Consider the following 14,000-nt stretch of genomic DNA (forward strand, 5'->3'; position numbering starts at 1 on the left):
CTTCTAACTTTGAGGTGGTTTTCCTCCCATTTATGTGCCTGTTCTTTTTAAAAAAACTTTTTTTTTTCTTTCAGGATATAGCATGATTATAAGGGCTTAAACTGTTTGAACATGGTATAACTAGGGCAATAAACATACATGCTTAGCTAGATATAGAAATGATGCAATTGTTCAGTTAAATATTTTCTAAAGACACTCCTTTGAAAGAGTAAATGAGCTGCCTTGGACTCATTTGTTAAGAGTTGTGGATGGTTACCAATAGTTTCCAGTCATAAGAGGTAAACCTGGAAATCAAAGAACAGAGGAAAGAAAAAGGATGTTTCCAGTTATGGACTCACCTGTGACAGCTGCCTGATCTCTAAAAGACATGTCAAGTGATGCTCCTCTGCCAGAATGTTAACTTTCCCAAAGAATGAAGCTTTGTGTGTCCTTTGGATTTCCTGTATTTTCATCTCCGTACTGGTTCAGCAAGGAACCGGAGCTTTTCAGTGTGACAATGGGGTCTCTTTGCCTCTTGACAATGTGTGTGACTTCACAGATCAGTGTGGTGACATGAGCGATGAACGGCAATGTAAGTTTCATTTCTCTCTGTCCTCTAAGTCCTGTCCACCTTTAATCCAGGGGCTGCTGAGTTGCCTGAGGAAGTTCAGCTAGATGCCTGATTCTGCACAGAGTTCATTTCTATGACTTCAGTGTCAATCAAAAACTAAAAGACTCTTTTTCAGACATAAAGAGCAGACTGATGGACACAGGGCGGGGACGGTGAGGGTGGGATGAATTGAGAGAGTGGCATTGAAGCATCGTCAGTCGCTCAGTTGTGTCTGACTCTTTGTGACCCCATGGACTGCAGCGCGCCAGGCCTCCCTGTCCATCACCAACTCTCGGAGCTTACTCAAACTCATGTCCATCAAGTTGGTGATGTAAAATAGATAGCCAGTGGAATGTTGCTGTATGATAACAGGTAACTCAAATCCGGTAGTCTGACATTCTAGAGGGGTGGGGATAGGATGGCGGGAGTAGGAGGGAGTTTCAAGAAGTAGGGCAAATACATGTACCTATAGTTGATTCATGTTGATATGTGGCAGAAAGCAACACAATATTACAAAGCAATTATCCTCCAGTTAAAAATAAATAAATTTAATGAAACAGATCCACAAATAAAAATAACTCTACTTAAATGTTATCAAATTGCTAAGATTCTTCTTGATGGGATGTATTTTGAATCAGTTTTTACTGAGTATAAAGAGGGAATGAAATGCAAAAAGGTAAGTTTAATGTTATTATCCGTGAAACAAGATTTTTAAAAAACTTAGTCATGCAGTTTTAAAATGTGGTGATGAAAATTATGAGCTTAAGTTGGAATATAGTTATAGGAATATTTAATATTAATTTAAGATTGAGTGAGGAGGTTTTATTTTTGCTTATATGATACTCCCACCACGTAAGTTGGTACCTGTTGTACACAGAGCATAACTGATGAATATCCTTTGATTCTAAGGCAGAGGAAAGAGGGGAAGCCTTAGAGAGTTCAGGGCCTTGATTTGGATCCTGGGTCAGCCATCTACTAATTGTGTGATCTTGGACCTCCAGTTTGTTGTAAGAAGTCATAAAATGAGATAAACTGATCTCCCTGGCAGGAAAATGCTCCTGGTATAACATTAATAAAAAGTTCACTTAGGAAGATACAGGTAAAGACATGTATGTTTCTGTAGTTTCCATTACAGTATCACATCCTGAAAATAGACTGCATTTCATCAATGGGAGGAGTGCCATTCCTACAAGCAGCTACATTTTATAAACAACATTTTCATACAATTAAATGGGTCCATTATTGATTTGTAGTAACCCTCGGATACCTGGGGCACTAAATCTAGTATTTTAGAACAATTTACTCAAACAGTTTCTGTTTTGTGTTCAGAAACGATCTTAATTAGTGCTTACAGAATTCTTCATCTTCTCCTACATAAAGCTCTACGTATTTGCTTTGTTGGAATTTGTAAATTCAGTTGTTACCACAAAAACAAGAAAAACTGGAAATCTTCTCTTTGGAAGGAAACAGGTGAGGGATTTTTCTCCTACAGTTTGTGATTACAATCATTCTGTTAGGAACTATTAAACACAAACTGCACCGAAAGAGAAGGATTCATTTATATTTGTCCAGTTTACCCAGAGAGGCCACCTGTGGACGCACTGCCCTTTCTTTGGCCTGTCTGGCAGAAGCCATTACTATTCTTTGAGCAGCAAAGGGAAACCACTTGGCTGGTTTGACCAGAAGTGCAAAGTCCCTTCCATTAATAATCCCTCTGAAGCTTCCTTTAGCACAATTGCTCTGATAACATGAGTGGTTCTGCTTTGAGGAAAAGGTTAATGCGAAAGAAGGGGAGAGTTGCTGAGCAGGAAAGATCTGGCTGCATGAAAGATTCTAATAACCCAGACTGAGAGAAGCATGAAGGAACAGATCTGTCGAATAAACAGATTTCATTTTAAATGTTACCCTGGGGAAGTCACCCCTTGGCTTTTTCACTTTTCATTTTCATTTCTGAGAAGTTCCACTTCGGTATTTTATTTAAAATGGGATAACCATAGATAAAATTGACAATCACTTTTAAGCATGAATTTCTTTTGTATACCACACTAGAGGGGAAATATTGTGGAGGAATCATGATAGCAAAGAAGTTTTTCTCTTGAAAATTTATAATGCTAAACTTACAGACAAGATATATTTTTTTTTCTAAAGCTAACTTTATTATGATGTTTAAGCAATCACATTTTTGGGGAAAAAAGCAATCTGTGACCCTCTTTAAAGTCCAAATAATGTGAGCTCTAGAGAATGGATTAATATAATTTTTAAAATGAAATTGGCATAGTTAAAATTCAGATGCAACTAATTCTATTAACACTTTTTTGAAAACTTTCTTATTTTACATGATGGTCCTATTTTCAGAATATTTGAACATATTATTTTAACTCAGTATTTTTTTAAGAGAGTAAATTTAGAAAGACTAAATCTTCAGAATGAAATAAATTATGTATACATGATATTGAGCAAATAAATTTTGAGCAAGAAAAATAATTTTTAGGTGTAGCAATTAAATGTTTTTAATGTTGACAAGAACTTCCCTTTACTAGAATTTATTAATATCCTGAGCCAGGGAAATAAGTGTTGTGGTACTGCTCTAGGTTTTTTTTTTTTTTTTTAATTATGTTTCTCATGTCACATTGTCTGCCTCCATGCGGTACCCCATTGCCTGGTCTGCCTCATTCTATTAAGTTTTATTAGTTTAATTAAACTAAGCAATAGTTTCTCTTTTAGCAATCATTCAAAATTATTTGATGTTCAAAGGCTTTATTGTTTTATTTTTACTGAGCGACAAAACAGTAATGTTACTTATGTTACTATCATTCAGATAACAAATGAACCATAAGATAATAAACTATACTATTGATACAGTGTTGCGGTATATCCCATGCAGTGGGTCTCTACTACTGGAATACTGCCAGAAAATATTGGTAGATAATTACTTGAGCATACTTGAAGTTAGTTTTAACATTAACTGCTTAACTTTTAAATATTAACTGTTTAACATTTAAACATTAACTGTTTAACATTTATGTTTAGAGCTAAATTTACTGTGACTCAAAAATGGAAAAATATATTCAGTTATATAATTTCTCTCGTACTTACATGTCTTGCTTAAGAATACTTCCATTTAGTCTCTTTTGTTTATTTTGATATGATGAAATACATCACAAAGTTTTAAAGTATTACCTAACTTCTTCTGCAAACTTTTTGGATTTAGGAATTTTTCAAAAGGTATTTACTTCATATAAATCTATGTTATGTGAAATGTGTGAAAATTACCTCAGAGGTACATTCTGAAAATCTGAGAGGTGATAGTGTTTATTCAGATGATATTAAGTACAAACATTGTTTCTTCAGTAGGATGACATAAATGTCAACTACTTTTAAAAGTGATTGTAATTGCAGAAGTTCATTGAAGTATATGAAGATAAACATTAATAGAGTGAAATGTGAGTTTTCATGTACAGTATTTATCTTACCACTACATTGAATGCAAAATGAATTTTCTGTATGCAAGAGTGATAACTTTTTATTAAAGGTCCCATATTCACCATTACAGACAGCAGTGAAAAGTGATAAGATCTTTTGGCCAAACTGCTGCTCTGAAGTAGAGAATTGTTTATAAGCAGCTATATAACCTTTATAATACTCATGTAATACTACTGCAGGTTGGAGTAAATGCCACACATAGTCAGTATTTCTGTAGGAATCACCAGACAATTAGATACAGAGAATTCCTTTGAATTTTGCTAATCTTGAGTAACAGTATTACAGTTAAAATAATGATTTGGAAATCTGATGGTATCTGTGTCAAATTCTTGCCAAAGATGTGCTTAATGGCTTGAGATTAAAGGCAACTATATGACAAGATTCCAACCTAAGTAACATTAGATAATTCTGGTGTGAGCTATGGAACTTCTTATTCCATTTGCTATCACATACCTTTCTGAATTAGGATTTTTCCTATTTTTGTCTCATTGAAACTATTAAAGTTAATTCAGTGTGAAGTATAAACATTTCCCTGATAAAATCAATTAATGGTTTCAAATTGCTCAGCCAAATAATAGCACTCTTTCATGGAAATTTACTTTTGAGGATAATTAAAATTTACTTTTATTTAATTGCAATATTTTGAATGTATTTTTATCCTTTGCAGGAACCGGCCATTAATTTTTAAATTAAATGAGGGTAAGGGAGATAATTCTTTGTGAAAATTTTTTATATACTATCTACATGAGGGAAATCATCTTCTAAACAGTAAAATGTATGTAAAAGTTTGTGACTATGAAATACATTGCTTTTCTCAAAAAGGAATGGGATAAAAACACTTAATCTTGGACTAGAAGGAAATTAACCTTAACACTCTAATGGCTATATATGAAAAATCCACAGCTAACATTATACTCAATGGTGACAGACTGAAAACTTTTTCTTTAAGATCTGGAACAAGATAAGATGCCCTCTTTAATCACCTCTGTCAGCATAGTACTAGAAATCCCAGCCAGAGCAATTAGACAATAAAAAGAAATTAAAGCCATTAAAACTGGATATGAACACAAAAAAATTATCTCTGTTCACAGAAAATGGGATCTTAAATGTAGAAAATCCTAAAAAGTCTATGAAAAAAATGTTAGAAGAAAGAAACAAATTAAGCTGCCAGATTCAATATCAATATAAAAACGTTAGCTGCATTTCTGTACACAATAAACCATCTAAAAAGGAAATTAAGATAAAATTCCATTCATAAAAGTGTGAAACAAAATAAAATACCTAGGAATAAACATAGCCAAGGATATGAAATCTAAAAATTGTTGGCTGGAAGAAATTAAAGAAGACCCAAATAAATGCAAAGACATCTCATATTCAGGGATTGGAAGAATTAATAGTGTTCAGGTGTCAGTAGTACCCAAGTATCCTCCAGCAGATGAATAAGATGTGGTAGATACATACAAGGAGAAAGCAATGGCAACCCACTCCAGTACTCTCACCTGGAAAATCCCATGGACGGAGGATCCTCGTGGGCTGCAGTCCATGGGGTCGTGAAGAGTCGGACACAACTGAGCAACTTCACTTTCACTTCTCACTTTCATGCATTGGAGAAGGAACTGGCAACCCACTCCAGTGTTCTTGCCTGGAGAATCCCAAGGATCGGGGAGTCTGGTGGGCTGCCGTCCCTGGGTCGCAGAGAGTGGGACACGACTGAAGCGACTTAGCAGCAGCACCAGATACATACAATGGAATATTGTTCAGATTTAAAAAGGAAGGACATTCGGACACATGCTACAACATGGACGAACCTTGAGGGCAATTATATTAAGTGGAATAAACCAATCACAAAAGGAGAAATATTTTATTCCACTTTTATGAGGTACCTAGAGTAGTCAAGTTTATAGACAGAAAGCAGAATGGTGGTTTTGAGGGGCTGAGGGGAGGGAGGATGAAAAGTTGGGGGAAATGAAACAGTTGTGAACTTGGAGGGTGATGATGGTTGCATATTAGTGTGAATGTATTTGTTACCACAGAGCTATATACTTAAAATGACGCATTTTCTGTATGTCTTGGCACAATTTCTAAGAAAAGCAGGATTTATTATTAAGGAAAGACTACAACTCTGCCTCATAGAACTTTCAAGAGGGAAAAAACGTGCATTATTAATATAGGCCCAGGCAAAACTGTGAAATAAATGCCTTCCACCTCTCCTTTTTAGAATTTCCTAATTCTTATATTTTCTATTTTCTAAGAACTTCATTATTGTGATGACCTACTCATACTAAGTTAATCCTGAATTCTGCATCAATTTCTTCTCCATTACCACTATTAAATTTTTTTCTATTTTCTATTTTCTCAGAAGCATGCCCTATGTTAACTATCACTTGAGGATACTTTTAAAAATATTTTCCCCAATTACGGTGTTAATGGTCATATTTTTGAATGGCTCTGCAATAAAATTTTAATGAGAGAATCTGGCATGGTGGAAGCCAGTTCAGAAGATAATCGGGTCTTCCAAGCAACCTCAAAGAACAAGATAGAGACAGTCTCTTTTTGACAGTAGTACACTTGACCTGTGGTATCACAAAATTAAAAGCAAAATGATGAGTTTCTCAAGTTCAGAAAGCTCAGGAACATGATTCTTTGGATAAATTCCTGCATCCATTCCTCCTTGTTCCATATCCAGTCCAACTGCAGCATTGCTATAATAGCAGATAAATCTCCACACAGAGTTTACTATAGCATGTACTGTCAGATTTGAATGTAGATGGGTGGCATAGCAGATTATAAAAGGCAAATCAACCACAATTCAAGGAAAATTGTTCAAATGGCTTAAAATGCCCAGTTCTCTACTGGGAGAAAAATGAGTACTTAGAAAATTTTCTGATGGATTTTTTGAATAACCCAACAGTTATGAGACATTCATGATTGCTTCTTTTTAATAAGAATGAGTTGAAAAATGTATGCTCATTAGATTCATGCTGTAATGAAAAGAATCCCTGTTGAGACTATTCAGAAATAAAAATGTTTTATTTAGCTACTTTGTAGCTCTAACACTTCAGAATACATCATCATTATCCTTGTTTATTAAAGAGAACAAAAACATTGAAAACAAACATCAACTAACTAATTTTAACACAAGGTAATTTCTTGGTATTTAAAAACTGACACCTATGTGAAAACGTGAGTATATTTCATACACATAATTGTTGAAATACAGTGATAAAAATACTTTTGTGAATATTTTGTAATCAGAAATAGATCATTGGAAACATTGTTGGGAGCTGAAAGAGACTTAAACAGATACATATTTATGTAGGCTATTGCATAGCTATTTGAATGACACAGACACATTTATATACAAATAGCATATAATTTACTTCATTTTCTGTTCAACTAGATTCTTGGATCAGTAGGAGTCCATGAGGTAATAAGTCAGGTATTCCAGCAATTCTGACTTCCCTGGTGGCTTAGATGGTAAAGGGTCTGTCTATAATGTGAGAGACCTGGGTTCAATCCCTGGGTTGGGAAGATTCCCTGGAGAAGGAAATGGCAACCCACTCCAGTACTCTTGCTGTGAAAATCCCATGGATGGAGGAGCTTGGTGCAGGCTACTATCCATGAGGTCACAAAGAGTTGGGCACAACTTCACTTTCACTTTCCAGCAATTCTAAATATTTTAAAGGCCTTATAGTATGATTCATAGAATAATCAAGTTTCTTAGTTTTTAGGTAGAAGGACATTGCTTCTACCTGGAAATATTGGTTTCCTCAGGTTGAGTAGAAACTCTGACCTACTGACCTTTAAATCTAGGTATTTGGTAAAAATGGGTTAGTGGATTAACATTGAGACCTTAAGAATTCAGGTTTTGAAGTCAAAAAAGACCTGGGTTCTACTTTTGGCCCCAGCATTCACTTGCTGCCTGCTTTGTAAGGTTGTTGTAAACAGCTCAGTTCAGTTCAGTTCAGTCGCTCAGTCATGTCCAACTCTTTGCGACCCCATGAATCGCAGCACGCCAGGCCTCCCTGTCCATCACCAACTCCTGGAGTTCACTTAGACTCACGTCCATCGAGTCAGTGATGCCATCCAGCCATCTCATCCTCCATCGTCCCCTTTTCCTCCTGCCCCCAATCCCTCCCAGCATCAGGGTCTTTTCCAATGAGTCAACTCTTCACATGAGGTGGCCAAAGTACTGGAGTTTCAGCCTCAGCATCATTCCTTCCAAAGAACACCCAGGACTGATCTTCTTTAGAATGGACTGGTTGAATCTCCTTGCAGTCCAAGGGACTCTCAAGAGTCTTCTCCAACACCACAGTTCAAAAGCATCAATTCTTCGGTGCTCAGCTTTCTTCACAGTCCAACTCTTGCATCCATACATGACCACTGGAAAAACCATAGCCTTGATTAGATGGACCTTTGTTGGCAAAGTAATGTCTCTGAGTAAACTACTGGAAGTAGAAAGCCTATCACTGACCTTCCTCAGTAAATTTTACCTAGAATATTCATATTAATATTACAGAATACAGCTGCTTTGTAAAATCTTTCAATAAGGAATCTAGGACTAAAATTAATAAAACAGACCATTGTGGGTAAAGCAGGTTTAGCTAATGTTGTTTAAAAATGTCATTTTTAAATTGGCTCTTAGTACTCACATGGATGATTGCAAGAACATGCACCAGATGTATTACTAAGTAATATTTTGACCAAAATATGATTAAATAAAAATGAAGTTTTTGTGACTGGGTTGTCAAGCACTGTCTTATCTATTAGTCAGAATAAGCACTGTGGCTAATGTAACCAGTCAGGACAAGAACAAACTTGTCAAAGGAAAATCACCTTCACTAAGGGCTGCAACCCAGGGATGGTATATTTGTGGTTGAATTAATCTATTTTTTAGAGAGTGACATTTGTGGATGTTGGATAATGGAATAAAGCCCACTCTGGATGATTATCACAGCAATCAGGTGTCCAAATCCTTTCCTTTCTCCCAAGCCTGTTGGATCACTTGTACCCAGAGAAAATGGAATTTTAAAAAAAGCCAGAAAATACCCTTTTTGTGGGTGATTAAAATACATTGTATCATTAGATCTTCATAGAAATCAGTCAAGGGAGAAAGGACAGGATGTCAGTATTTTAGTTTCACAGGTGAAAAAAAGGGCTTGGTGTGGTTAAGTGGTTTAGCTAGGCCCTCAGTAAGAGACAAAATCAGGCCTAGGTCCTCAGTCTCATGACCGCATGTGTGGCATTCTGTCTGTATGACCACACTGGTTTTTACATGTGGGGATTTATTTGCATGTCATGTGCAGAAAACCTTTGCATTGATAAAGTAGACTGAAATTGTGAAAAACTATCCAGCTGTTAATCTCTATTTCTCATTTGTTCCTAAGCTTTCTTTTTTTCATGTATTGTATTATTTCTTAAGTAGACACATAGGGTTTTGGAAGCTAATTTCTTTTCTCTCTCACTAGGCTCGGATTATGAAACATGTGATTTTGAGGATGGGCTCTGTAGTATGATACGAGATCAGAGTCTGCAACATGGCTGGACAAAGAGGAATGGGCTGATCGGCCAGTCACCTCCATTTTATGATCACAATGGTGATACGTCTGGTAAGTGCTTTGAACTTTATTATTCATTTTTGTCAAGTGATTGGTTAGGACAGTAAAATCTTGGCTGATGTTTAGACATTGTGATTATAATGTCTAATTTGATATCTTCTTTAACCATATTCAAGATATTTGTGATTCTAAGGTGTCATATTGTTGTTGTTATCTGGTTGCTAAGTCATGTCTGACTCTTTGCAACCTCATGGGCTGTAGCCTATCAAGCTCCTTTATCCATGGGATTCTCCGGGCAAGAATACCAGAGTGGGTTGCCATTTCCTTCTGCAGGGGGTCTTCCTGACCCAGGGATCAAACCCTTGTCTCCTGCACTGCAGGTGGATTCTTTACCACTGAGCCACTCAGAATCTAAAATGTTGTATTAGATACTTATAATTGGGTTCCTGAGATCCCCAAGGACTATCTAGATAATTGGGATTTTATAGCTATTTTGACTCTCTCTGAAAACTGTGAAATTTAAATGTAGCAATCCTACATAAATTAATTTGTCAAATATCTTTGCTTTTGGCTCAACTGATTGTAGTAATGCTCATTTTCTTTGGCTGCCTAGAAAGCACTGATGGGTTGACCACTGGCCTTTGAGTTGGCTCTGGACCCAGATATTTATTTGTTTTATTTGTTAGCTAATGAACTTCATTCATTCACCATTTTATACCAGGCAATTCAGATATTTTAGTGAACAGAAATTGACCCTGTGCCTGCTTTCATCCGATGGCCTTATACGTGATATGAAAAGAGGTGATCTTTTGCCTGGCATAAGTAATTGAAGGCTGGTGATTTTTTAAAGTTTGTATTTCTCTCAAATAAATACAATTAAATGTTATATATGAATGTTTCCCTAAAGATAACTTTTTCTTTTTGGCTGTACCATGCAACTTGTGGGATCTTAGTTCCTCAACCAGGGATCGAACCTGGTTCCATGGCAGTGAATGCCCAAGTCTCAACCACTGGACCCCCAGAGAATTACCTACTTAGAGATAATTTAGAGCAATCGCATATTAATTGTTTGGAAATGTTTACATAAATAGTATACATGTGGTTGGAATCCCAGCGCTGACACTTATTAAGTATATAATCTTGAGCAATTTACTTCATTAAAACTTGGTTTACTCAATTGTAAAATCTATCTTGGATCAGATTTAAGAGCTAAATAAGATATTTTGAGTAGAACTTGTCATAAACTATCTGATGCAAAGTTGATATTTAATACATTCCTGAAAAATTTTGGTTTTCCTAATTTTAACTCTTATGTAAGTAAAATGTTCATCTTCCTTGACTTTGATGACTAAGTTTTAAAAAAGAATTTTTAACCATTGTTAAGAAAAAGCCAACTTTTCCACCACCCACCCCTGCCCCCTCCCCCCAAAAAAAAGACCAGCTTCACAAACAGGACCAGTGATCCACGGCAATACGTAAAAGTTTTATTGTGAATTCAGTTGAACTAGATGGTGCCACTGAATCTGGTTCCCAGATTTTAGCCAGTGTAATACCATTTCCCTTTTAGAACCTCCCCGCCGTTTCTTCCTTGTACTTTACAAGATTTTTCACAGTATACTTTTACTTACTGTAGTCTCCATCGTGGGCAGAAGACTTGATACTTTGATTTTATGTCATATGTAGCTCTTACTCTATTCTTGCTTGCCTCTTCATCTGGAAGTTAGACAATATCAGAATCTCCACCTCTTTTCTGTTCTCCTCCTTTTCATCCCTCTTTCTTTCCTTCTGTCTATTTTCTCATTTTGCCATGCTAATTTCTTGATAGCCTAGTTAAGAGATAAAGTGGGATCATTTATATCAACATTGAGATGTTGTACAGGCAGACACTCTTTTATCTGTATCACTTGGTTTGACTCCAGATCTTTGGAGTCAGACTCATTGGGTTTGAACCTTGGCCCTGCTAACCTGCTGACTATGTTGTTTCAGTTTCCTCATCCGTAAAATGGAAATAATAATATAAGCCAAAAAGGGAAAAGGAGGCAAAATTTTGATTAGCATAGTAATGAAAAGCTAGTGATTTTAATAATAGTGATGTGTCTCATAACTACAATTAAATGTTAAAATATGAGTTTTCCCCTAGAGATAATTTTAAATAAGCAAATGTTTTGCCTTCAGATATAAAGTGTTGAAAATGTTTATGGAAAAATAGCTATGCTGAAATCTTGTCTTAATTCAAAAATTCTTATTTCGTGAGTTTTAATAAAATTTTTGATTAACTTACACTTGAAATAATTTGCCAGTGCTCCAGATTAAGTTTCATCATGTAATCAATGCCTTGAGAAGTTTTCTGAGCTAATTTTGAAAATCTTTTAGAACATTAAAAGCATCACTGTGCTGATGTTTGATGTCTACTAAAGCTTGAAGCAGAGTGATTAAGATATAGTACTGATTTTTAAAAGTATATAACATTGCAATTTGATAATATTATTACAAAAATTCAAATACATCTTTGCAGTTACAGTAACACTTTTTTAAAAGGATGGACTATAACAATTTTTCTTGTAAGAGTATAAAACTTTTTCTTATAACTCATAAATGAGTTTTTCTTTTAATTCTTATAAATATATAAGTATAGAATAATTCTAGAGTTCAACTAATAGTAAAGGTGATACATGAGGTTTTTAAAATGTATGATTATCTGTAAACTTAAACTGTATAGGTTTATCAAAGATAAAAAAGTTATGAAAAGTTAATATTTCCTTTTATACCACAGATTATTTTCCTTATTTGAATATTTAAAATTAGGTTTAAATGGAATTATGAGAACTTTTGTGATTTTAACCAATTGTTAAGCTGGGTCTAAAGTCCATATACTGCATTATGAAACACACTATTAAACAGCATCCAGTCTTTTCATTTTGTCCTAGGAAAGTATGATTGTAGCCTAGAGCTGAAACCCCTTTGCTGTTCTCCACAGACACGCCTGCAGGGCCCATTTCTAGAGCATTTCTTTGATCGTTAGGGATTGTTGGGCAGTTTCAGTCAGTCTGTTGTTGGCCCCAGATGTTATATCCTGTTCCAGGCAACTATAAAGTTAAAATACTTGCCAGTTGTTTTCAACACATGCCTACCATGAGGAGTCTATTTGCACTGGGCAATTTTAGACAGCCTTATAAGTGATGGCTTTCAGGAAACGTGCATGCTCTGTCACGTCCAACTCTTTGCTAGCCCATGAGCTGTATAGCCCGCCAGGCTCCTCTGTCCATGGGATTCTCCAGGCAAGAATACTGGAGTGGATTGCCATTTCCTTTGCCATCAGGAAACATCAGTGAGGTCAAATAATGATAATTATTTGGTAATGAGGCTTGAAAGAGTTTTAGCTTCATTCTGCTCATTCCTATGGTTGCCATACTGCACCAGGAACATAGGCTGCCATTTTTTATAATTGCTATGGGGCTTGAGAGTGGGCAATGGGAATAGGGCAAATTTTTTTTTTTTAAAAGCCTAAAATTTATTGAAATTCATTTTTTTAAAAACTGAGATTCAGTTATCTATTGAATAAAAATTCTCCAGTTCTCTGAATTTTATTATGGTCATTTTGCCAGTATTTTCACTGCTTTTATAGAGGAAAAAATTTTCAGAGATCTTTACACTGGCAATTTTGTTAATATCATCCTCATATTTTTGTATGTTTTATGATTTCCTAAAGTGATTCACCTAGCCTTTTACCACTGAAGCAGACTTAAATTGATATGGCAGCATTTATTTACACACTGCTAGCAACTATAAGGGATTACTGTTTGAGAGTATCCTTTGACACAGTTTTAGCAAATATTATGTGGCTATGTTGACTTGTGAATTTAATGAACAGGAATGAGCCAAAACTTGATTCAATAGAAATGGAATTTAATAAATAGAAATTATCATCTTGAAGAAGTTTGTATGCAAGACTGCTATTTTACCTCTGTTATCTGAACTGAGCCATTTTTCTGTCACAGATGAACCTACTTTTTCTTTTCCAAAGTTTTAATATTCTAACCTTTGCCTCATGCCTTGGAGCTTGTCACAATGATCCATTCCTGCAGCCTGAATTTTTTTGGATAGTATCTCACTGTTAAAATACTCAGGTTTTTTAGTTCCTTTAAATGCATTGGTTTCTATGCAGGAGCAATAGGATTTATATTTATTCTGCTTGTATTCATTACTATTAATCACTTAGAAGTTGGAAAATGGAGAAAAGGCAAGACTGCCTATCAGTCATTGAAGAAAGTGAGACTGAAAATTCTACCTTATCTTTTCTGAGGATCAAGGTTGGTGGAATTCACTGCCAAAATTATTGAATTTAGCCCTCAAAAACTTGATTCATGGTT

The 14,000-nt window shown here is 35.4% G+C and overlaps 1 protein-coding gene across 1 annotated transcript in view; it reads left to right on the forward strand.

The window, feature by feature from the left end:
- The first annotated feature begins 393 nt into the window (after positions 1–393).
- Positions 394–14,000, forward strand: part of MALRD1 (MAM and LDL receptor class A domain containing 1) — a 590,849-nt gene continuing 577,242 nt past the window's right edge. Inside the window, exons 1-2 of the mRNA XM_068987706.1 lie at positions 394–571; positions 9,541–9,681. Of these exons, the coding sequence (XP_068843807.1) occupies positions 394–571; positions 9,541–9,681 (319 nt within the window). The remainder of the gene's footprint in view (positions 572–9,540; positions 9,682–14,000) is intronic.

This window comes from Capricornis sumatraensis, chromosome 15 (assembly GCF_032405125.1).
Source record: "Capricornis sumatraensis isolate serow.1 chromosome 15, serow.2, whole genome shotgun sequence".
In the NCBI taxonomy this organism is placed as follows: Eukaryota; Metazoa; Chordata; class Mammalia; order Artiodactyla; family Bovidae; genus Capricornis; species Capricornis sumatraensis.